This window comes from Schistocerca americana, chromosome 1, assembly GCF_021461395.2.
Source record: "Schistocerca americana isolate TAMUIC-IGC-003095 chromosome 1, iqSchAmer2.1, whole genome shotgun sequence".
Taxonomy (NCBI): Eukaryota; Metazoa; Arthropoda; class Insecta; order Orthoptera; family Acrididae; genus Schistocerca; species Schistocerca americana.
The window spans coordinates 719304052-719330289 of record NC_060119.1 but is presented as its reverse complement, the minus strand read 5'-3'; the positions used below and the strand labels follow the sequence as shown (position 1 = coordinate 719330289).

General features: G+C 40.3%; 1 protein-coding gene across 1 annotated transcript in view; it reads right to left on the bottom strand.

Annotated features, from left to right (window-relative positions):
* The window catches only part of LOC124593828 (peripheral plasma membrane protein CASK-like), a 703051-nt gene that overhangs the window by 335648 nt on the left and 341165 nt on the right, over nt 1-26238 (bottom strand). Inside the window, exon 8 of the mRNA XM_047132179.1 lies at nt 4648-4770. Within this exon, the coding sequence (XP_046988135.1) occupies nt 4648-4770 (123 nt within the window). The remainder of the gene's footprint in view (nt 1-4647; nt 4771-26238) is intronic.

Below are 26238 nucleotides of genomic sequence, written 5' to 3'. Positions count from 1 at the left end.
ATCAGAATATGTTCACTATAGCACTGTTAACCATCACATTATAACCTTTCAATAGTAAATATAATCTGCCTGTTTTATAAACAATAAATCAGTATCTCCATGACACAAGTGCTGTTAGTGTTAATTCTCCAGATATTGTATTGATCTGACTAAGCATGTATTACCATCACTGAAAATAAATTGTTAGTCAAATAGTAAGTAAAATACAACTCTTCCAGTTAATTTAACAAAATTCCCCCTGAGAAAGCCTGCCTGGGCAAGATGAAAACTGAAAGAAAATTAATTATTCAGATATCATTCAAAATATCTATAGGTTTCAATGAATGCAATCTCTAATTGGGAAAAAAATTATCATCATAAGCTTAACATGTAGAAGCAGACTGAGAAAATCAAGTATGATGTACATGCTGTGAGTACTTTATTAATGATGATGAAAACTACAGAAGACCAAACACTCATGAGAGCTATACAGAGCATTAACAAAATTCCTGTTACCTGCAACGGAAGCTGCAGCATTTATTTTAAATGATGCATTAGAAGTATTAGGCCTAGTACATTTTAAGCAGGCATCTGTTGTCAAAAATGTAGGGAATTATTTTCCTTGAATATTTCTTAAGTATTCGGGGAAATGTTATCAATAGATGATTGCAAGATACAGAAAATTATTTCAAGAAAAACAATTCCCAAAATTTCTACAGAGTATTCAAACAAAAGTTAAAGAAGTACCCTCCTCCATTACTCCAATTCAGAAATGAGCATGGGGAAATTGCCTATACCAACACCGAAAACTGTGAAATTCTTGCAAAATACTTTTCTAAATTACAAAATTGTGGAAAGCCTGCAGAAAAATTTAAGTTCCGTCATACACAACGAAATGCAGATTCAAAGTCACCAGGTTTACAGGAGATTAAAGAGATAATTCAGTCACTAAAAAATAACAAATTGTCAGGAGAAGACCAAATCATCGCAGAATTATGGAAAAATGCAGGAGAAAATCTTATTGCAAAACTCAAAGAAATTATAGATGAAATCTGCAAAACTGAAAATATCCCCACAGATTGGAAGACAGCAATCATACGTCTGCTGTACAAAAAAGGAAGTGAAACATACCCCGACAACCACCGAGGAATCTCTTTATTATCAATAACATACTAAATTCTGTCTTAAGCCCTACAAAACCAAGCAGACCCTCAGCTCGATTTAAAACTAGGTGAATACCAAGGTGGATTCAGGAAAGGTCAATCATACGTAGGAAAAATGCTTAACATGAAAAACTCGATGAAATATTTGCATAGCACAAAAGTTATGTCATCACGTTTGTCGACCTTAAAAATGCATATGACAGAACCCTTTTTGAAGTGTTAGCAGAATTTGGACAAGATCAAAAGACAACAAACATCATAAAAGAAACACTCACGGAGACCAAATCCAAAGTAAAATTTATGTTGGACTTGAGCACAGAATTTGATATAAACACAGGAATACGACAAGGGGATGGACTGTCCCCAAAGCTCTTCAACTGTGCAGGTGCACCAGCACACAGACTGAGACCAAAATGTAAGGGCATACAATTAGACTGTTTAGCCCGCATCTCGTGGTCGTGCGGTAGCGTTCTCGCTTCCCACACCCGGGTTCCCGGGTTCGATTCCCGGCGGGGTCAGGGATTTTTCTCTGCCTCGTGATGGCTGGGTGTTGTGTGATGTCCTTAGGTTAGTTAGGTTTAAGTAGTTCTAAGTTCTAGGGGACTGATGACCATAGATGTTAAGTCCCATAGTGCTCAGAGCCATTTGAACCATTTTTTTAGACTGTTTAGCATTTGCTGACAACATAGCACTGATCACACAAAACATTACTGATGTGCCGAAACAGCTAGAATTATTACAAGAGCAGGCAGCAAAAATAGGACTAGAAATTTCATTTGAAAAAACAAAATTTATGACTGACGTCAAAGATGCACCTTCTGATTTCAAAATTGGTAATAACTACATCTCTCGAGTAAAAGAATTCAAATATTTAGGTGAACTGAATGCAGAAAATTGTTATAAAAAGAAATGTCAGCTCAAGAGTCCAGAAAATGGAGACAGCATTTGAGTTAACAAAATACGTTTAAAATGAAAAAGAGTCTCTCGTGGAACTGCAAAATACGACATTACACAACGGTAATTACACCCAAAGCTCTCTACACATTTGAGACACTAAATCTTCAACACAGGACACTAAAAGGGGAATTGGAAGTGAAATAATGTAAAATAATCATGAAAATCCTAGGACCAAGAACTAAAGATGGTGTGCATTATCCAAAACCCAATGCAGAAACGTATCTCCAAAACAACAAACACAATGTGCATGAGAAGAATCGAATTCATGGGGCATTTAGAAAGAATGGACTCAAACAGGTTAATGCACAAAATCCATACATTTTTAAAGAACAAAACTACAAGACCAAACTGGTACAAACAGACGGAAAGAGACCTGAGAGAATTAGGGTCTCCAAATCTACACGACAGAAATGAGATCAGAAAAATCACAAACACATGGGGTTTTGAGGAAGAAGTCAGAAAAACTAACCGACATACATGGTCTACGCAACAAAAGCTAGCCCATACGTTGTATATGAAGGAACGCTGGGCGAAAAGGAAGGCCAACCACTGTTGATTACACGTGGTCCTAAGTGATCCAACCGCGAAGAAGAAGAAAGATGTTTAACAACAGCTATTATATACAGCTGAGGAATAGGCAACCTTTATTGCAAAGTAGCAGCTTGCTTCTGAACATACTATGTGACATTTAACTCTTATAATGACAAATAATACCAAGCAATACAGCGACAGTTTATTGTTAATACAATGTACAGATTAATATTCTAAGAGGCACTTCCGATTTGTTAACGTCTATTCTGACTCATTCCATATCCTTGAAGATTCTCTATCTGGATGTGATCTCCAAAACATGATGAAACGACGAATAGCTTCAAAGGTCTCTCTCTCTCTCAATTGGGCTGCTAGAGCTGCAGTGTTTTATACAATGTAGCTGTGTGTGGGGGGGGGGGGGGGGGAGGAGGTGATGAGGTATTTACATTAGTCACCTTTGATACATTGCCTGGAAGTTAAGGATTGTTTTACATTTTGTTCATATGCCTATTGACAGCTAAAACCTCGGCTATGTGACAAGCAGTTACCGTCATTGTTTCCAAAAACTGCTTTAAACTGGACAGGTAGCTGGAGCATATCAAAGTTGTTATGTAAAGAGGATATTTTGTATTCTAATGACAGCTACGGTGGTTGAAATAATTATGCGTTTGCCACAAACACTGGTTTCCACCTTACACGATTCTCACTTCCGTTCAATTGTTAGTAGATAAGCTAAGGTATCTGTCGTCAAAGTTAACATAATTTCGCAGTTCAGCCGTACACTGACCACCAAACGAAGTTCTGACCACAAGGGTAGTTTCTTACTTCAAGATAACGCTTGATTCAAGAAACGAAAAACTTCATTTGAACCTACATTACGCTACTGTGAAACACATCTCAGTTACTGAATGAAACATCACAGTTCAAAGGTTTTCATTTTAAAACTCATGTTTAAAAACAAAATGAAATAATAGAGGTATGTGAAAAATCAACCACTAAACTAATATCTGTGATTTTGTCAGAAGTGGATCTCAATTAACTTCATATTTCCTACTACAATACGATGTAATTCCCAAAAGAAATCGAAAAAATCGCCTTTTAACATTGCAAGATTTCCTAATGTTGTTAACTATAAACATTTCTCAAATTTTAACCAAATAAACACCGAAGTGCGAGGGCAAGGAACTGTGGACGCTTTTCAAAGTCTCGCTAGAAGCGACTGTTGTTCTATCTTTATTTTAGTTATAAACTTATTATCAAATGGAAAGGTCAGTTAAAAAATACTGAATCATAATTTTTAAAATAAAATTATCATCTTTTATTTTGAATTATCCACTGCATGAAAATAACACTGATACAGGCATGTGAAATGCCTTATTCTTACATGAGGAAATTATGTTAATCAGTGAGACTGTTCTATGTACAGATATTAAAACAAAGTATTTTATTTTCCATTCCATGTTTTGAATTCTTGTACCAAATTCTGTGTGAATAGTGTACAGGTATTTTCGTACGTTGGGTATGATAATTAAAAATAAAATATTTGAATATAGAATTTAAGTAACACCAAGGAGAAGTCAGCACTGGTGTGAATCGTACCAACAACTTCACAAGCACTAGCCTTGCACACTAACCGCTCATCTGCCCCGTAATTGTTGTGTCAGTAGCTTCTAAATGTTTTGTACTTCAACACGCTAGGAAATCTTAGAGGCCTTATCTTCAGAGGCGTTTGAGTTTTTTATTTTTATTTTTTTTTTTTTATTTGACAATAGCGTCGTACTGATTTGGGAAAGCGGCGTGCGAGCAGTGACCCTCATATATCCCACTATTAAGAGGAAAATTGAAGAGGGCCAGCACTTACACAAGCATGCCAAGCGCAAATGACTGCCACTTACATGTTAGCCTTTTATGTCTTTCGCTTATGACTAAGACACAAAATTGGTTACAGCTCCTGAAATGAGGATCAGTAAATTGTGGTACTTCTACTTTCAAAATATATGGATTCATAGGTACCTACCCTTAGCCACCTATGATTTAACACTTCTTGTATTGTTATTCTTTGCGTATGGTCCACAGTCAGCATTTTTTGAACGAGGTCTTTCGCCGCGTCACTTATGAATTCCCATTGAGGCGAATCCAGCTGTAACATAACACAACAACAATTGCAGCAATTAAGAAATAGCAATTTACAATAAAAACAACGTCGAGTACAAACACTATAATATCGTCGTTTTACTTGCAAGCATCACTGCAATCTCTTGTTGTAAAAAGGACACATGCAAATGTTTCTTCTGAACAATACTCAATTTTGCACTACGTGCCAACTTTCTACTTAATAGACTCAGATTCTAGTAAAAAACTGAATGCCGTCAAATCGGACACAATGCGAAATAACAGTACTCTCTGCACCCTCTCTTCGAAACAGGAAATAGAAATAAATAGCTATAATTAAAAGACTGGATTTTCGCTTTACTCGAAGATTATAATCATAGAAATTTTTATAAATTTCTGTACGACACAATCACAAAAACAAATGATTTTGTGTCGTTAAGTCCTCTAGAGTAACGTATTAAAATTTCACTATCCGATTTAGTATATAACGACTCTTTATCAACATCATACATTTGTTGTAACATCCCTGTCAAAACTATTTTCAGTGTTCTGCTGCTGATCACTGTATAGTTTGATGCTATTTCCGGGTGGATTTAAAGTCACAAGCCGTCGCGGCAATTCGCGACGTGCATTATTCATTGTCTTGTATTGTATTGTCTACTGTCTGGCATAATGTAAATCGTTGTCATTGTTGTACTAAAAATCACTGTTATTTATTTAGTGTATGACATAACAAATCACTTAATATCATATACATGGCACAAAAAACTGTTAAAAATGAAGGTGTAAAAGTGCATATAAAAACAACCAGTGCGTGTTGGCAAGTGACGCAAAAATTCATTTTTTTAAATAATAGATTGCGTCTTGGGTTATAGTAAATATGTCAGATCGCCCGCCACAGTATGACCATAAAGATCATTCTGCTGTCACGGAGTAGACCGTTTGCCTGCAATTCCACACTAACTTTCAGGTGAAACTGCCTCTTCGTGTTAAGTAAAATGAGTCCAGATATATGCCGTTGTTTTCTCGCATCATCGACATTCTCCGGGGCAAATCGAAGCCTACAGTTTTTATTTTTTATTTTTATTTTTTTTAATCCACGTAATATCGAGGCCACAAACTGCCGAAAACTATTCCCACTGTTTTACACGTTTCGATGAAAATGAAGTTACCGATTTCCACAGCTTCGTACTGATGGTAAATTAGGAGCAAACTACTATTCTGTGTTAAAGTGTGTATTTTGTAGAGTTGTGGCGATTCGTGAATGAGTCGTTCATTTGAACGACTCTAAATAAAGAATCGTAGGAATCGAATCGTGATACGGACGAATCGTCGTTCAAAAGAATCGTAAGAACGATTGCGTGTTTCCGAGTCGTAACGATTCCAAGTTCCAACGATTCATCGATTCTTAGTACGCTATGCTTCGAAGGCAACTTCCGAATCATGCCGAGTTGTGCCGAATGATTACGATCGCCAGATGGCAGTCAAGTGGAGGATGCGTGTGAACAAAGGAAGCTCGGAACGAACAAACGAAGTTCGTGGGCCGTAATAGGTAATATTACTCGTGAAAACCGAGCTGATATTTGGCGGTGGCTGACGGGAACGCCTCTATGTAGCGAGCGTAAAGGCATTTCCCATTTACTATCCCCGCGGATTCGTATCATCCTACGTTTTTCTGTGCGCTTTCCAATTCCACATCACCTTATATTTCACAATAAAGCAACTGTCAGCCCTCACACACTGCAAATTTAGCTTAACTTTTGTTTCGTCGAAATACAAAGCATAGGAATTTTGTTTTTAATTTGTCTGAGAACTTGCTTCTGCCACTACTATTTATGTGAGAAGACGACATACTTCTACAGTGTAGGATACAATCGTATACAGCGACATTACTTCACTGCTAATTTGCTAATTCTGTTGGTTCCACCAGTGCCGCCACTAAATGGTTGTCGCACTAGACCAATATTACAGAGCCTATACAGAGAAAATGTAGGCTGTCTAACCAATACCTTTCTTGGCGGATCGCCGTGTAATACCGTCTTTAAACAAAAGCTTTTTAATTAATAATTTCAAGTCCGAGTTTTCGAATGTTATCGTGTTCAGATTCATATTAAATTTTAGTGAAGTAATGTCGCTGTATACGATTGAATCCTATTGTTTAGAAGTATGTCGTCTTCTCACGTAAATGGTAGTGACAGCGGAAAGTTCTCAGACAAATTGAAAGCAAAATACCTATGCTTTGTACTTATAGGAAAGGAAAGTTAAAGCTAAATTTGCTGTGTGGGAGGGCTGTCAGCTGCGTTATGAATTACAAGGGTAATGTGGACTTGGAAAGACATCTTAACACAGAAAAACTTAGGTTGATATGAGCCAAACCACGTCTGCCTCACTGCTAGATTTTGTTACTATAAAACAGACGTCTGTAGTTAGATACGTTCAAGCCACACAACCAAACTGACATTCCACGTAATTTTGCACCACCTTCCGCACAAATAGACTCCTCTTTCCTGACATAGTGAAATAAAACAATAGATGCAATCAAATCAAACGTGACCTTTCAACAATTAAGGCATTACACGTATAAATCGAAAATCACACTTGTAACGTCATATGCATGTTTACTCATAAATAAACTATTTCTGGCATATCTTATCATGACACAGTTCGATTCTAACCCCATTGGCAATTTTAGACATGTCCTGCCATCTGTGAGTAAGATGTAGAACTTTTTGCATTCCGTAAGAATCGTGCCATCGCAGACTAGAATGAATCGTGAAAGAATCGTGAACGAATCGTAGGAATCGATTCACAACGTGAGATTGAATCATAGGAATCGAATCGGGAAAAAGAATCGTGTTGCCCAACTCTAGTATTTTGACAAGAACAGGACCCGGCGTATTTAGCGCGCTTGGTAGGAATGTGGGGAAATATGATTAATTGTAGGAAGCTAAGCGGAGTAGATCTTACTGTTCCGGATATTATACCCATCTTAGGCGCCATAGCTAACATACAGGTGACCCAGGAGGAACGGTCAATATTCAGGGATATGGCAGGAACGACCATTAGAAGCAAAAACTCTAGTAAACTTGGGCTCTAAAAGGCATACCTTAGGTGCTACGAGCTCTTTATCATCTTCGTTACTGTGACACAAATCTTTTCTACTGAACAAGTGCTCATAGCTCAAAGGCATGCATTTTAGAGCCTACGTTGTGCGCTGAGACTTGGAAAGAATGAAGTACAATGGTCGAGCAGCTCCTCACAAGCCACACATTTCTGTAGCCAATGCTACACGGATGCTTGGGATGATGTCGCTGGACACAGCATGACAGGAAACAAGTAATTTGAAACGATGAATCATGCTACACCCTATGGAATCCGATGGAATGGGCTGAGTTTGGTTAATGTTCTGGAGATCATTACTTGCCGTCAAGTGAAATCTGAAGGTGATGTTGCAGTATGGAGGGTTTTTTTTCCTACCCTTAAGAATATGGTAAGTGCGGAAGGATACGAACACTTTCTCAGCACTGTGTACTGCGTACAGTAAATGGACACTTTGGGGACATAGCTGATTGTATCAACGTGACAATACATACAGTCATCAAACAGCATGTGTGAGGCTATGGACATGGCTATAATCCATACAAATACATTGTGACACTTAAAACTACATTCGATGTCAAAAAATTTCTCATCCTCAGAAACGCTTTCCTTGCCATAGCCAGTCAAAATTTTATTTCCTCTGTACTTGGCCATCATCAGTTATTTTGCTCCCCAAATAGCAAAGCTCATTTATTACTTTAAGTGTCTCATTTCCTAATCTAATTCCCTCAGCATCACCTGATTTAATTCGACTACGTTACATTATCCTCGTTTTGCTTCTGTTGATGCTGATCTTATATCCTCATTTCAAGACATGTCCATTCCGTTCAGCTGCTCTTCCAGGTCCTTTGCTGTCTCTGAAAAAATTACGATGTCATCGGCAAACCTCAAAGTTTTCATTTCTTCTTCGTGGATTTTAATTCCTACTCCAAATTTTTCTGTTGCTTCCTTCACTGCTTACTGAATATACAGATTGAATAACATCGGGAATAGGCTACAACCCTCTCTCACTCCCTTCCCAACCACTGCTTCCCTTTCATGTCCCTCAACTCTTACAACTGCCATCTGGTTTCTATAAAAATTGTAAATAGCCTTTCACTACCTGTATTTTACGCCTGCCACCTTCCGAATTTGAAAGAGTATTCCACTCACATTGTCAAAAGCTTTCTCTAAGTCTACAAATGCTAGAGACGTAGGTTTGCCTTTCCTTAATCTATGTTCTAAGTTAAGTCGTCGGGTCAGTACTGCCTCAAGTGTTCCAACATGTCTACCAATCTTCTCCGCGGTCGCCGTCTACCAGTTTTCAATTCGTCTATAAAGAATTTGTGTTAGTATTTTACAGCCGTGACTTATTAAACGAATAGATAGGTAATTTCCACACCTGTCAACACCTGCTTTCTTTGGGATTTGCATTATTATATTCTTCTTGAAGTCTGAGGGTATTTCGCCTATCTCATACATCTTGCTCACCAGATGGTAGAGTTTTATCAGGGCTGGCTCTCCCAAGGCTATCATTAGTTCTAATGGAATGTTGTCTACTCCCAGGGCCTTGTTTAGACAAAGGTCTTTCGTTCCTCTGTCAAACTCTCACGCAGTATCGTATCTTCCATTTCCTCTTCATCTACGTCCAGTTCTATTTCCATAAAATTGTCCTCAAGTGCATCGCCCTTGTATAGACCCTCTATATACTCCTTCCACCTTTCTGCTTTCCCTTCTTTGCTTATAACTGGGTTTCTATCTGAGCTCTTGATATTCATGCAAGTGGTTCTCTTTTCTCCAAAGGCCTCTTTAACTTTACTGTAGGCAGTATCTATCTTACCCCCTAGTGATATGTGCCTCTACATACTTACGTTTGTGCTCTAGCCACCCCTGCTTAGCCATTTTGCACTTCCTGTCGATCTCGTTTTTGGGACATTTGTATTTCTTTCTGCCTACTTCATTTAATGTATTTTTATATTTTCTCCTTTCATCAATTAAATTCAATATTCTTCCAGTTACCCAAGAATTTCTACAAGCTTTCGTCTTTTTGCCTACTTGATACTCTGCTGCCTTCACTACTTCATCTCTCAAAGCTACCCATTCTTCTTCTACTCTATTTCTTTCCCCCGTTCTTGTCAATCGGTCCCTAATGCCCTCTCTGGAACACTACAATCTCTGGTTTTTTCAGTTTATCCAGGTCCCATCTCCTTAAATTCCCACCTTTTTGCAGTTTCTTCAGATGTCAACAAATAACAAATCGAATAAGATGAACATGGCTTTTTATTTAATAAACACATACCACTTAATTATGTACAGCAGGATATCCTGTAAGTTCAAGAAAATGCTCAATGCAACCCTTTTTTTTACGGGAACCAAGCAAAGAAGAAAAACACCAAGCAAATCACCAAGTTTCTCTTCATAAAAAAATATTTTTTTCCACCTTTTACAGATTCTTATCATTCCCACTTAATGAGAACTCGATTTTTTTATTACGCGTTTAGAAGTCTCGTACAAATGTCTTGAATACATCAGATATTGACTTCTTGTGCGGCTGTGGCTTCATCTTCGGTACGAACCTGCTGGTCCTTGGATTCAACGTGTTGTGGTACAGCTTCATTCACCTTTTATTTATTTCGCGCAAAATGATAATGTACATCAGTGGGATTAACTCTGTGATGACAATCTTGGTTTTTAATAAGCTTCACTGTACTTCAATTTTCAGGGTTGCTGAATAAAGCAAAGTTTTAAACAATTCTTAACCCGGAGAATTTCTATCCCTGTTTCATAGGCTGCAAAAGCGTTCAGTCAGATGTAGAGAGCGCTACCGTTATTTTTGTTGAGCCGCATGTACTGTGTAACAATGGACTCACCAAGTATTAACAGCGTAAAAGTTGTGGATTTCCTGGTTTCCACATTATAGTCTGCACCGCCCTAGGCCTGAAAGCTGTTTTCCTGTTTTGAAGGAAAATAAAATCCATAGTTCATAGTGACTTTAATGTATTTGATGGTCCTTATCATAGCATTGCAATGCATCTTCATTATTTTCTCAAGATGCTGACGCATTTTTGACTGTGAAGGCAATTTTCGACCGTGTCTCTGGTGAAAAATACATCAGACTACCCACAGCTTGCGTGTATGTAACATCGGACGTGTTCTTATGTTCATTTTTGTTCATGTCTACGCACCCCTGATGATACTGGTCATCTGTTGCACAGTTACAGGGTTTGTATTTCATACTGAAGCGGCGTAGAATCTTCATGACATAGTTCCATTTTTTCTGCATCGATAGGCTTATCTGCTAAATGTCCCGCCTGCAGGCCCAAGTAAGTACCCAATTTTATGGAGGTGATGTAGTCAATTCAACAAAAAGTAAATGGTACCAGGATCCTTAATGAGCTAGAAGGCCATCCATCATTCTCATGCACTGTCAAAATTAATGGATTTGTTTGCGTTCTGATTGGTGAATACATGTGGATCTGCATTTTTAGGTGGAATCTAAACCTGTATAAGACTTCTGAAATGTTGATTCAGGCCATAAAAGTTTCGATTTCGTTTACACACACGCAAAGTCCCATCGTCAAAACCGTTCTTATAAATTATTTTTGTTGAATTGCCATGTAGAAAAGCAGTACGGACGTCAGTTTGCTAAAAACGTGTTTCTGAGGCTGCAGTGGTTAATTTTAATCGCATTGAATCATATCTAGTCGCTTGACTATAAGTTTCAAGATAATCCATACCAGCAACTACCTTGAGACCTGTATCGCAAGTATTGCCTTCAAACGTGCTACATAATCACTAATAGAATATTTGATTATTGCACACAACGGTTGTCAGCAACCTCTTTAAGTGGCTTCACAAGTGTCCAGGTTTCGTTAACTTTAAAGAAATTAATTTCATTATACATTGCATTTTTCCATTTTCTGCTTCATCACGTATATATCTGGTTGGACAATATCTAAAATGGATTCGTTATTTTCGTATCCTAATGGCAATTTTGTTCCTCTACCATCTCTTAACTGATATTTCTGGTTAGATTGAACAGCTTCATCAGCTGTTACTTCCTGTTCGCTGACATCATCTGAATTTGTATCATCATTTTCTCTCTTCACAGGTCTCTGAATAATTCTGAACAGCAGGAAAGTTCTGAAGAACGTCTTCTGCAGATGGTCTCTTATTTGCAGGAAGAACAAAATCAATTGCTTTTGACGTTTGTGTTTCTTCCGTGCTACAATTGTCCGTAAACAGTTTTCCGTAAAAGTAATATCTGGGAGTTGTCGCCGGTATGATAACCTTGTGTGATTTGGTCTTAACCAAAAGAATGACCCTTATCAGCTACTGCATCCCATTATTGCTTTTTTCCCTTAGGAACACGGAAATAAATTTCTTCACTAAAAGTTCTGACGATTCTTAAGCTTGGTTTCCTCCCTAACGACAGCTTACATGGCACAACTTCGCTTTGTCTACTTGTCCCAGTCCAGTGTGCGTGAATACTGCGTTAAGTCACCGCTTCTGCCCTCATTTCAGCGGGCAATTCACCTCCATTCAGACCAGTCCTGGCCAACTCGACAATAGTTCTGTTTTTTCCGTTCAGTGGCTCTGTTTTGTTGTGGGCCGCATGGCACTGTTCTCTGACGCAAAATGTCGTGCTGGGTAATCCAACTGTTAACTTCTTGATTACAAAACTAGTCCGTTTACCATCTGTTCACTTATTCCAAAAAAATTCTCAAACAATCAGCTGTGTGATTTATTCTTGACAACAATCACATTTCAATGTCAAGAAATATCTTGCACTACCCACAGTGCATTCTTGCAGTTTCCCCTCACGAAACTGCATGCACAAGCTCACCTATTCGTTTTGGTTTGTTATCACTTGATGAAAATGGCGGTTTACACGTTTTGCCAGTAGTGCAGTCTTCGCATCTCGTCTTCTGATCTTGAAATTTGTCTTGGTAATCAACTAAGTGTTTAACTTATATATGATATCCTGATACGCAGCCGGCCCGTGTGGCCGAGCGGTTCTAGGCGCTTCAGTCTGGAACCGCACGACCGCTACGGTCGCAGGTTCGAATCCCGCCTCTGGCATAGATGTGTGTGATGTCCTTAGGTTAGTTAGGTTTAACTAGTTGTATGTTCTATGGTCCATGAACCATGGACCTTGCCGTTGGTGGGGAGGCTTGCGTGCCTCAGCGATACAGATAGCCGTACCGTAGGTGCAACCACAACGGAGGGGTATCTGTTGAGAGGCCAGACAAACGTGTGGTTCCTGAAGAGGGGCAGCAGCCTTTTCAGTAGTTGCAAGGGCAACAGTCTGGAAGATTGACTGATCTGGCCTTGTAACAATAACCAAAACGGCCTTGCTGTGCTGGTACTGCGAACGGCTGAAAGCAAGGGGAAACTACAGCCGTAATTTTTCCCGAGGGCATGCAGCTTTACTGTATGATTACATGATGATGGCGTCCTCTTGGGTAAAATATTCCGGAGGTAAAATAGTCCCCCATTCGGATCTCCGGGCGGGGACTACTCAAGAGGATGTCGTTATCAGGAGAAAGAAAACTGGCGTTCTACGGATCGGAGCGTGGAATGTCAGATCCCTTAATCGGGCAGGTAGGTTAGAAAATTTAAAAAGGGAAATGGATAGGTTGAAGTTAGATATAGTGGGAATTAGTGAAGTTCGGTGGGAGGAGGAAGAAGACTTCTGGTCAGGTGACTACAGGGTTATAAACACAAAATCAAATAGGGGTAATGCAGGAGTAGGTTTAATAATGAATAGGAAAATAGGACTACGGGTAAGCTACTACAAACAGCATAGTGAACGCATTATTGTGGCCAAGATAGATACGAAGCCCACACCTACTACAGTAGTACAAGTTTATATGCCAACTAGCTCTGCAGATGACGAAGAAATTGAAGAAATGTATGATGAAATAAAAGAAATTATTCAGATTGTGAAGGGAGACGAAAATTTAATAGTCATGGGTGACTGGAATTCGAGTGTAGGAAAAGGGAGAGAAGGAAACATAATAGGTGAATATGGATTGGGGGACAGAAATGAAAGAGGAAGCCGCCTGGTCGAATTTTGCACAGAGCACAACATAATCATAACTAACACTTGGTTTAAGAATCATGAAAGAAGGTTGTATACATGGAAGAACCCTGGAGATACTAAAAGGTTTCAGATAGATTATACAATGGTAAGACAGAGATTTAGGAACCAGGTTTTAAATTGTAAGACATTTCCAGGGGCAGATGTGGACTCTGACCACAATCTATTGGTTATGACCTGTAGATTAAAACTGAAGAAACTGCAAAAAGGTGGGAATTTAAGGAGATGGGACCTGGATAAACTAAAAGAACCAGAGGTTGTACAGAGATTCAGGGAGAGCATAAGGGAGCAATTGAGAGGAATGGGGGAAATAAATACAGTAGAAGAAGAATGGGTAGCTTTGAGGGATGAAGTAGTGAAGGCAGCAGAGGATCAAGTAGGTAAAAAGACGAGGGCTAGTAGAAATCCTTGGGTAACAGAAGAAATATTGAATTTAATTGATGAAAGGAGAAAATATAAAAATGCAGTAAGTGAAACAGGCAAAAAGGAATACAAACGTCTCAAAAATGAGATCGACAGGAAGTGCAAAATGGCTAAGCAGGGATGGCTAGAGGACAAATGTAAGGATGTAGAGGCCTATCTCACTAGGGGTAAGATAGATACCGCCTACAGGAAAATTAAAGAGACCTTTGGAGATAAGAGAACAACTTGTATGAATATCAAGAGCTCAGATGGAAACCCAGTTCTAAGCAAAGAAGGGAAAGCAGAAAGGTGGAAGGAGTATATAGAGGGTCTATACAAGGGCGATGTACTTGAGGACAATATTATGGAAATGGAAGAGGATGTAAATGAAGATGAAATGGGAGTTATGGTACTGCGTGAAGAGTTTGACAGAGCACTGAAAGACCTGAGTCGAAACAAGGCCCCCGGAGTAGACAATATTCCATTGGAACTACTGACGGCCGTGGGAGAGCCAGTCCTGACAAAACTCTACCATCTGGTGAGCAAGATGTATGAGACAGGCGAAATACCCTCAGACTTCAAGAAGAATATAATAATTCCAATCCCAAAGAAAGCAGGTGTTGACAGATGTGAAAATTACCGAACTATCTGCTTAATAAGTCACAGCTGCAAAATACTAACGCGAATTCTTTACAGACGAATGGAAAAACTAGTAGAAGCCAACCTCGGGGAAGATCAGTTTGGATTCCGTAGAAACACTGGAACACGTGAGGCAATACTGACCTTACGACTTATCTTAGAAGAAAGATTAAGGAAAGGCAAACCTACGTTTTTAGCATTTGTAGACTTAGAGAAAGCTTTTGACAATGTTGACTGGAATACTCTCTTTCAAATTCTAAAGGTGGCAGGGGTAAAATACAGGGAGCGAAAGGCTATTTACAATTTGTACAGAAACCAGATGGCAGTTATAAGAGTCGAGGGACATGAAAGGGAAGCAGTGGTTGGGAAGGGAGTAAGACAGGGTTGTAGCCTCTCCCCGATGTTATTCAATATGTATATTGAGCAAGCAGTAAAGGAAACAAAAGAAAAATTCGGAGTAGGTATTAAAATTCATGGAGAAGAAATAAAAACTTTGAGGTTCGCCGATGACAATGTAATTCTGTCAGAGACAGCAAAGGACTTGCAAGAGCAGTTGAATGGAATGGACAGTGTCTTGAAAGGAGGATATAAGATGAACATCAACAAAAGCAAAACAAGGATAATGGAATGTAGTCTAATTAAGTCGGGTGATGCTGAGGGAATTAGATTAGGAAATGAGGCACTTAAAGTAGTAAAGGAGTTTTGCTATTTGGGGAGCAAAATAACTGATGATGGTCGAAGTAGAGAGGATATAAAATGTAGGCTGGCAATGGCAAGGAAAGCGTTTCTGAAGAAGAGAAATTTGTTAACATCCAGTATTGATTTAAGTGTCAGGAAGTCATTTCTGAAAGTATTCGTATGGAGTGTAGCCATGTATGGAAGTGAAACATGGACGATAAATAGTTTGGACAAGAAGAGAATAGAAGCTTTCGAAATGTGGTGCTACAGAAGAATGCTGAAGATTAGATGGGTAGATCACATAACTAATGAGGAAGTATTGAATAGGATTGGGGAGAAGAGAAGTTTGTGGCTCAACTTGACCAGAAGAAGGGATCGGTTGGTAGGACATGTTCTGAGGCATCAAGGGATCACCAATTTAGTATTGGAGGGCAGCGTGGAGGGTAAAAATCGTAGAGGGAGACCAAGAGATGAATACACTAAGCAGATTCAGAAGGATGTAGGTTGCAGTAGGTACTGGGAGATGAAGCAGCTTGCACAGGATAGAGTAGCATGGAGAGCTGCATCAAATCAGTCTCAGGACTGAAGACCACAACAACAACATGTTCTAGGGGACTGATGACCTCAGATGTTAAGTCCCATAACGCTCACAGCCATTTGAACCGTTTTTGAACCTGATACGCAGTCCGCTTAGGGCTGAAGAAGAGAGCTTACAACCAACAAAACACCCACGATCCGACATTTTAAACAGTTTGTTACTGTAACAATGCTTTCGATCTTTGAAGATTATCACATTTTATTATCGGGCTGATGTGTTATACATCAAGGGCTGTAGGTCACCAAAATTAACAAAACATTACTGATGTGATTTTCTTATCATTCGTTTCGAGTATAGACCAGAATATTAGCGTCTCCGGATCCAACAGCAGGATTGCATTTTCCATCAGCAATATGAACAAGTCTTGTCTATGGAAATTCTTCATAGGTAGTGGACTAAGAACGTTAATTGAGTGACTGATCAGCTGCCCGTGAATCGATGTACCATGCTTCTCCAGTTATACCTGAATCATCACTTGTAGTGGGCATTGCTTCTATAATGAGAGCTTCTCCACTGGTTCATGACTGATCTACAATTGTGGCTTTTAGCTTTTTTATTCACAGATCCAGTGATCTGGCTTACAAGGATAGTAGTAGGTACCTAATTTTATACAATGCTTGGGTTTTTACACCGTATTTAAGAAAGCTGTTACTTGCTGCACATGCTAAATTTTCATTTTCTGACTGATTTCGAAATTGGCAAAGCATATTCATATTCATAACAAATTCTGAAGTCAGTAAAACAAAAATCCTATTCTGTGCACCTAAATGTTCAGTCTATAATGTCTTTACTCTATGTGGACACTGGACTTCATCGACTTGCTGTCAACAAGTGAAATATAACCTGGACATCACTCCATCCTTCTGGGTGTTGGACAGTAGCTGACGTCTTAATATGCAGCGTTTACAGCCCGTGGTGGAATCGAACGTTCTCATTTTGATATATTGTATACAAACCAGCGTAGAACAATCTGAAATAACAATTAATACAGGGCAATTTCGTATGCTACTTCCGAACTACTATTCCTCAGTGTAGCGTTGCCACAGTGCTCTCCAAGTTTTCAATTCATCTCCAAGCAGTCCTGCAGCAGAGCCCAAAATAGTAACACGAAGAACTGCAGAGAATACATCACATGTGCAGATCTAAAGCATATTCGTTCTAGTTCAATTTACAGTATCTAACAGAAGCCACTTCGTAAGTGTAACGCTTGAAGCAGTCTACATAAAATACATTTAGCATGGGTAGTGATTTGTAATCAACACATACTATCTCGTGTCAAGTACAATAACAACACTTTAACAATTGTGGTGGCGAATAGGTAACTTTTGTGAATGAGTTCTACCACAATTACCAAACGGTGATCGGTCCTCTGTAAGTGATATTAAAATATGTACAGGCGAAAGCATATATGAAACCTACAGGGTGTGGCAGAAAAACGGGCTGTTTTGATAAGTTTCAAAGTGGAGTGCTATTATTGGCAACGCTGAATGTTTGTCGTAAGTTTCAGGTGGGTACGCCATTTGCTGAGATGGAACACTGGAGTGGATCTGAAAGCGCTGTGTGTGTGAAAGCCTTTTACAAAAACGGCGATTGTGTTGTTGCTGCTACTGCTGCTGCTAGACGGGGAATACCGCCGTTATTTTAGCCTTAGACGGAATGATTCCGTGCCATTAGTACATGCAGTCAGGTTATGGGCGTGAAACTTTGAAGCGAGAGGAAGTGCGTGTAAGGAGGAACGACTAGAGGTTGTGTAAAATGTAGTAACCAACAGCCTTAACCCTTCAGGGAGACAAATTGCGGCAGTAGCGGGAATATCCAGTAGTGTTGAGCAAAGAATTTTACGGATTGATTTTGAAGTTACCAAACAAGATACAGTTTGAGCAACAGTTACGTGAAAGTGATTATGAAAAGCAAATGACTGTCTGTCGAAATGATGACAAAAATTAGGGAAAATGAAGGTTTCTTAAATTTACTATGGGTGAGTGGTTAATGCAACAAGCAGAACTGCCGTCTCTGATGAGAGGATAATTCTCACGAACTCCATCAACGTCAATTACAAAGGCAGAAAGCCCTAGTGTGCTGCCCTGTCTCTGCAATGGGCGTAACTGGTCCTTTCTTTCATACCCGCGCCTCTGTGGTCGGGCCATCCTCAGCCGTTTTGGTACATTTTATAGCAAGGACTCCGGAAACAGCCTTATCTTGAACCAATTTTGTTAAGGCACTACCGGTTTCGTGGTTTGTAGTCACATCATCGGATGCATACGCATGTTCAGAAAAAAAAACCACCTTTAACGACTAGAGATAGGGCGTTCATATAAACAGGAGATGTCCATCAATATGTTCTGCAGAAATGATAAGCATTTGAACTATGTCGACCCGCGGGTTCAAGGTCAACATCGATGTCGCCGCGCAACACCACGTACCGATAAAATGTGCCTGCGGCTCTCTTTGACGCCATAACCCGAACATCATGGATCTTGTGATTTGAGCAGACGCGCAAGATGCCTTACAGACATATGCGCCAACCGTACCGTCAGATCAGTGAGTTTGAAAGACGGCGCGTTATCGGCATGAGAAAATGTGATGTGTCCATCCGGGAAATTGCAGCTCGCGTGGAACGAAGTGTTTCGGCAGTGCAGCGGGTGTGTGTGCCGAATGGTTCACGAAATGCCGTAGACACGACGAGATGGGTCAGACTTCTTGTCTTCCCGCTGACAGGTTCTAGGCGTGCCAGACCAACGTATCATATTAACAGCTTCACGGCATTCGAGACGCACGTTACGTTTCATGGAAGGCTACGTTACCCATCAAAGATATGGGGTTTACAGCGGTACTAGTACAGCAGGCGCTATCAAAAGTATCTTTCGGCGATAACTGCCAACAATCACGACTGTGGGCAGGCCTTCTTCCCTTTTGAATTTTTCAATAAAAGACAATTTCGTGAAGTCGTTACTTTCAGTTTCGCAGCAAGCTATAGGATATGAACACTTCCTGTTTCGCGGAAGCACATATGATATGAATAAAACGGAAGCAGTTTTTTTTAGTACTGTCTTACTTACTCATATGGCAAAGCAACTGGCGACTAAGAGTTAACTGCGAAAATTTGGAGAAGGCGAAACGAAGAGGAGGGAGAAGAAAGTCTTGCCAAGAAGCTGGAAGAACTAAAGCAACGACTTGGGATAAGGTAAGTGATTTCATATGCCAGTGCTGAGAGTCATTTCGTATCAGCTAAAGATTTGGACCGAAGTCTCTATCTGGCAGTGAGTGCATTTACTGTCTGCGGACGCCTTCATCTGCTACCTTCTATCACCACACACCTGCAACTAAACAAGAAGATACATCTCGTCGTCGAGTAGCACTGAAAATATTGCATATCCAGTAGTTCCTAGCTGGCAAAGACTCTGGGACTTGGTGGAGTGGTCCAACAAAAACCGTTTTTGATCGGGTGCAGATTGCCATCCGCAGCCTATCTTTATGGAGATCCGATGGCAGTTGATGCTCTCCAAATCACATAGTTACCCGGTCAAAAAGTAGACGGATAAGCTTGGCTGTTTAGGGTTGGATGAATGTAGCTGGATTAAGATACTGGCTGAAGTTCCATTCATAATGGTCTCAAAAGAAGCGGACTACAAATAGTTCGGTCTCTCTACCCAAAAGAGCAGACTGTAACATTTCTGGCTCTGGGAGCCGCAGCAATCACTCACAAACTCACTTAGTAATCGAAAAGGATAATATTCCCTGCAGTATGACGTAAGAGATGCAGTGAGGTACAGACATTCCTACGTTTATTAACATTTCTTTAAGATATATGATGCAGATGTGATTGATAGTTATCACACTGAAACTCAACAGAAAGAGATCTTCATACTGTATTGAAATTCTCTTTGTTATCAATTTCCTTAAATAACTTCGGCATTATAATGCAATGCAGACAGAGCTCTTCATGCACCTTCGGCACGTCAACAATGTGAGCCGAACGAAGCGTTTCGGGTTCACTCTAGCAATTAAGGTCGGTTGCTACAGATGTGAGCACACGGTAGGAGCGGCTGTACGTTTCGATTTAGGAGGCAATGCCGACGTATAATATCTTACTTGTTCACCGAATATGTAGATATAATTGTACCGCGACTCTGCGTGCAATGCAGAGTAGAATGTGTAAATAAGAAGTTATTCTGTTAAGTGATCTATATGGAGTTTTACTGAACGCATATTAATATTGTTAACTTTAAACTGTATTGTGTGGGACGTTGTAGTCGATCATTTATTGTATCACTTTTTAGCAACTTAGCAATTTGTGATTTTATCTGCTACTTCATTTCGCTTATTGAAGACCCACTCCCATCCCTCAATTTAAATAGGACTTCTTATTTTGCAACCTTAGCCCAGTCGATAGTAACTTTAATTACAGCCTTACATCGAGAAAGCCGAACTCCACGAGATGCGTGCAGCTTCTGTGCAGGGACATCAGAAGAGGACACCAGATAGATGGACAATTATAATTTCTGTGGTCTGTCAAGGTGCAACAGTGCACAGCTATGGTCCCTCGCATCTCTGCATTCAAAGTGCAAAGTTCGAAAAGACGCGTGGAATCTGTAGTAACACAGAGGAGGGAATGCACAGGACGCTAGGGTGCATTTTGTGACGAACACTGACTCTTGTTTCCATTTGGTTGCTAGAGGTAATCGGTTCTCAAACAATTAGCACCTACCAAAAAAGTACCCCCTATCGCATTGTTTTTGCTGCAAGATGTGAATCATCCGCTTTGGGTACGACAACAACAGTCGGTATACATCGAAGGGAACCAAAAATTTACTGAAGATAGGCCCAGAAGATTCGGAATTGGGGTGACACGCAAATCCAATTGGGAATTGCTGTGATTTTGGACTGCGTGCTGTATCAGAAAAAAAATTCGAAAGCCTCTTCGGAATCATGTGTTTTCTACGTGGGACAGTAGTAGGTGACGTCAGCATGTTTGTATCTTGCCCGTCTCCTCCAGTTCCCAACGACTCAACGCAGTATTGGACACTGAGGATTGGTGATCTTCGTAGTAAAAGTACGCCTTTTATTTCAAATTTCATCCTTACCACAATAATTTATATTATGGTTACAAAATTTGTGTACAATCCCATATATTGGCAAAATTGCCGTTAACTTTCCAACTACAGACCTGTATATTGTAATAGCGGCACCACAGTTTAATTATATTTGAAAGATAAAACGAAACGCTTAGCACAGAGTAGCACTTACGAACACACCTGAACACTAGATTGGTCAGTCATTCAGACCTCTGGCAATTACGTTATCAGAATGCGGGAAAAGATGGAGACTAGGTAAGGCAGATTCAACTTTCGCAAAATATCTTATAGAAAACCACCAATCGTGTAGCTTGTTAAGTTTTACTTACTGAAAAGAAAAGCAGATAGCTGACAATACTAGAAACTCTTGAAATCAATAAACATGTGACACAGGATGCCAGCCCAGTTTTAAATGAACATCTGCCAAATAAGTTTCAGTTATACAAATATTATATTACAATTTTAAATTCAACAATAGTTCTTAACTTTTGTTAACTGTTAAGATTTCCACAAAACATTAAAAACTTTATTTTTTATTTCTGTTGAATGTAACGATTTCTTGCGTAGCATAGAAACGTAACAAATTTCGAAGTGAACATTCTGTATTTCATCATTCTTCTGTACCTGTATGAGTAATATCTGTAAAACTCGCTTGTCATTTTATCTGTGATGTGGCATTCAGTCGTGACAAGAGGATGCGATACTTGACCAAATAAATAATACTTAGTAGAACACCAGGGAAGTGTTTCCTATTTAATACTTACATGATTACTTTTAGTCCGGAAAATAATGCTGTGATTCCTACATTCCTCCAGTCACAACCCAGTTGTAGACAACCACTGCTGTCAATCTACATCTACATCGTTACTTTGCTATCCACACTTACGTGCGTGGCGGAGGGTTCATCTAACCGTTTTCATACTATTTCTCTACCATTCCACTCTCGAATGGCGCGCGGGAAAAAGGAACACCTAAATCAAGACAATTCTCAGCCCTCTCTCCCGAAAAAAATAATAATACGACCTAAAGCAGCACTGGCCCACTAGCAAACACACCACCATAAAAACAACATGGTCATGTCCATGAAAGTTTTACTGAAGATGACAGCGGCCGCAGCAGCCAACGCTTGAACTTACTACGTTACTGATTGTGTAACGATTAAATGTCACTGTGACGCTTCTGTCCTCATTGTTGAGAACAGCAGACACCATACTGAATGCTGCAGAGTGCACTGGTTGGAAGGAACTTGACAGAGAACTCGTTCTTAGGAACGAGTGATAAACAGGGTCAAGAAAAAAATTCCGCACTTTGAGGTCGGCAGGCGATCTCTCATCCCAGTTCAAGGCTGAAGTCTATCTAGCAAAACCCAGTCCCGCCGGTAGGTTTGATAGAAATGCGACTTAAAAAAGACGAGTCCCTGGCAACGCTGCAAACGCATGCAGCGTGGCCAAGAACAAGGAGCACGAAATCTACGCGGAGCTGTCCCATTAACTCAGCCACGAGGCAATGCCGTAAGGGAACTCCCCTATGTTGGAGTCGCCTTCACGCGGAACGTTTTTTTCAGTTAAAGCATCAAACTGTATCCAGCTAACATCTCAATAATGCAGTATACTTCTGTTACTGTACATTTATTTAAACATTATGACTTAATATGAACTTCTTATGGACGTAAACGACCACTTCGTTTCGTCCATGACCCAAGTAAAGCCAACAGAAAACAATCGTGGATAGAGTAAAGTTGTCTGATCCAATGAAGCACAAATAACGCAATAGGCAGATTACATTAGATTGTGCATTATGCTACGCACAATAATTCCATTCTGTACGTCTGATGTCCGGGCTTCTCTTCACAGGGCCGGTATGTACACGTACGAGCACCGTTCACCTTGGAGAAGATGTTCAAAACGACCACATCGCTTTTGCTAACACATCTCCACTCGCTGGACCAATGCAATCCAGCTGCATCCACCATTGACGGAGTGGCATGCACACGAGCTATTAGGTCGTGTAGATTCATGGGTAGAGTGCTATAAACTCGTTCCTGTAAGAGTTCCCACAAATAAAAATCTAATGGATAAAGATCTGGGGAACGTGGAGGCCAGAACATTGGATCTCCACGACGAATCCATTTCTCTGGAAACATTATTTAAATAGTTACCCACATTCATTTCAAAGCTTGGCAGTGCACCATCATGGTGAAACGATAGCTGACGCCGAACACTAAGCGGAACTTTTTCTAAGTCGAAATATCGCCAACAAACGTACGATACAGGGGGGCATTCAACTTGTCAGGGATACGTAAGGGCCCAAATGTACTCCTACCGCGAGTTCAGCTGACAGTGTTACGCAATGTGTCGTGGTACGGATGCAGTTCTTCATTTTGCAACACTTCAACAACCAATGTTTGAGATTACTGGAACAAACTTGAAATATCACAGGTACTTCGCCAAGGTGTGTGGTGAACGGTTTCAAGGATCGCTTCCTCTGTTTGTGTCCATTACTTCTGGAAGAAAATTATTGCTTCCCGAAGGCGTTCGTTCAGGCGATTACAAACATTGTTATCGGCTTTGGCGCCTTTGAGGGTACCGGTACCTTGCAGCACACTCGCGAGCAGCAGCAGCAGCAGCAGCTTGGTTATCGGACGCACCCAGCACCAGAGGCATATCGACGTATTCATCGTTTGTGTATTCCATCGGAAGCCACCCCACTCTACACGAACTTCACAGGACTAGTTATGGTTGTGCACTGCGCGGTTGCTAGACATATGCATAAATTTAAATTTTTTTATAGAATAGGATTCACCAACAGTGAATTGAGAATTCATCATTCATTTCGATTTTGTACAGCAGTAATAAACCTTTCGGTTTTACAGCAATGTTTTTCTACTCGCGATTGAAATTTCAGTCGTTTTAAACCCGTCAATACCATTTGTAACTTGTCATTTTAACAGGTAGATTGAATTCCGTCTCGCAACCTATTACGCACAGATAGGTCCATGGGCAGGACGTTATTCGCACACCTGAAACCTACTCGTTCCTTGAGAACGCTGCGCTGTAGTCGCGGTTCTTAAGTAGTCCCGTCCGGGTTGCGAGTTACCGGGGCGCTTGTCACGTCCTCGTTCTCTCGGAACCTGACGCTCCACCGCAGTCGTTATTCATTAATACATTTTAGATCCACTCGGGAGGGAGTAGCTCGCTGCCGGAAAGCATATTTCCTTCGCCAACAGGTAAAAAGAATGGATTGCCGGGTGTCGAATGGTTCCACTGCACAAGCAGTTCCATTTTTCCAACGTGCAGACGGAAGTCCTGACACATTTACAACTCCAAGTGCGCCGAGCGTTTTTGACTGCAGACCAGTACTTGTGCACTATGCAAAGTATGTTAAATTTTCATTCAGTTCTGTGTGTAGGTCCGTGTGATGGTCATCAATAAATGAAAGAAATCTACACTGCTCAGTTACATTAATGTGACTACCTATCAAAAGCCTGAATGTTGTCCCCATGGACAGATGCCTACTTGTATTACTTGTATTGATCCACTATGTCCTCCAAAAATGATCGTCCAGGGAATGCCACGAAAACACTCCCTCCTCCGGCCTGGACTCTTCCGACAATTGTTGTAGGGTGTTCGCTTTCAGACGTGTCACGCCGTACACGCCAACGTCTTTACGATGGAACAAGAAACGTTATTCATTTGAGAAGGCCGCTTGTCGTCACTGCTGCCGAGGCCCGAACGTAACAACGTTCGCTGAGCGGTCGTTGAGGAGACATTGTTGGCAGCTCCTCGGTTCGTCTGGGCACTTACACGTGTAATAGCCAGTACACATCCCCTCAGCCGTCGTTCACCGCAGTCGCCTCGATGCCGTCTTTGGATAGTTCCATTTTGCCATGCGCGGCATACTTTAACTACGGTGCGACGCAATCAGTTTACAAACTTAACCGTTTCGCAGATTCTTCCACCCTAGGCCCGAAAGCCAACGATCATGCCCTTCTGAACGTCAGATAAATCACTCCCTTACAACATAGACTGCACCGTTTTCCGCATCCTCCCCACACGCTTATATAAACTCTAGTACTAGAGCTTCCACTTGGCGTCTGTGAGTGGTTATTACCGTTGACGAAGACAAGCGGTGGTCACATTAATGTGACTAGAACGTCACGATGTTTTGCTGTACTGTAATACATTAACGTAACAAAATTGGCGAGTACGGTATTTACAGTCAAACCTAATGTTTCAAAATTTCTATGAGGAAACTGGTACGAAATGTACTGTCACAGCTACACAGCGTTCATTAGTTTCAGTTGTCCATGAACGTATGTGTGGTGGAGCCGAGCCTTTCGAAAAGGTCTCGCCGTCCTTCACGGCCTACACGGAGCATATTAAATCATCGATTGGTTTCTAGAAACTGTAAGACGTCTATATTTCTATTGTTAAACCACAGTTTATGAAAGATGTTTATATTTTATTAATAGGATTAAGTAGGAATATTTGTCATTTTGGAAATAATTGTGGTAGCAGGGAATGTCTCCACCAAAGTATTGTTGGCGGGAGAGACCGTACTTAAGCGTTCGTAGGAAGTCATAGTAAGCGAGATGTGAAGCGAGTCGGTAGCAAGTCTGACGCGAGAGGTTGAGAGGAGCGGTGTGGCTGCCAGCCACCAGCTATGATTTACAAGAGATTACAAACGAATGTACAGACACATCAGCTAACTATCGTAAGAGGAACTTATGTTATTGAATTTTTTTTTTTTTGGAGAAACTCAAGACTAGTGTAGGTATGTTTGGGTAATGCTAGTTGTAAGATTATTGTAAAAAGTAAGTCCTATTTGAACGTTTGTAAAATCATTTCATTACCAACAGTAAGAAGAATCGTTTTCATAACATAATTAATTTTTGCCAGCAATATTGCAATACTGATTATAATC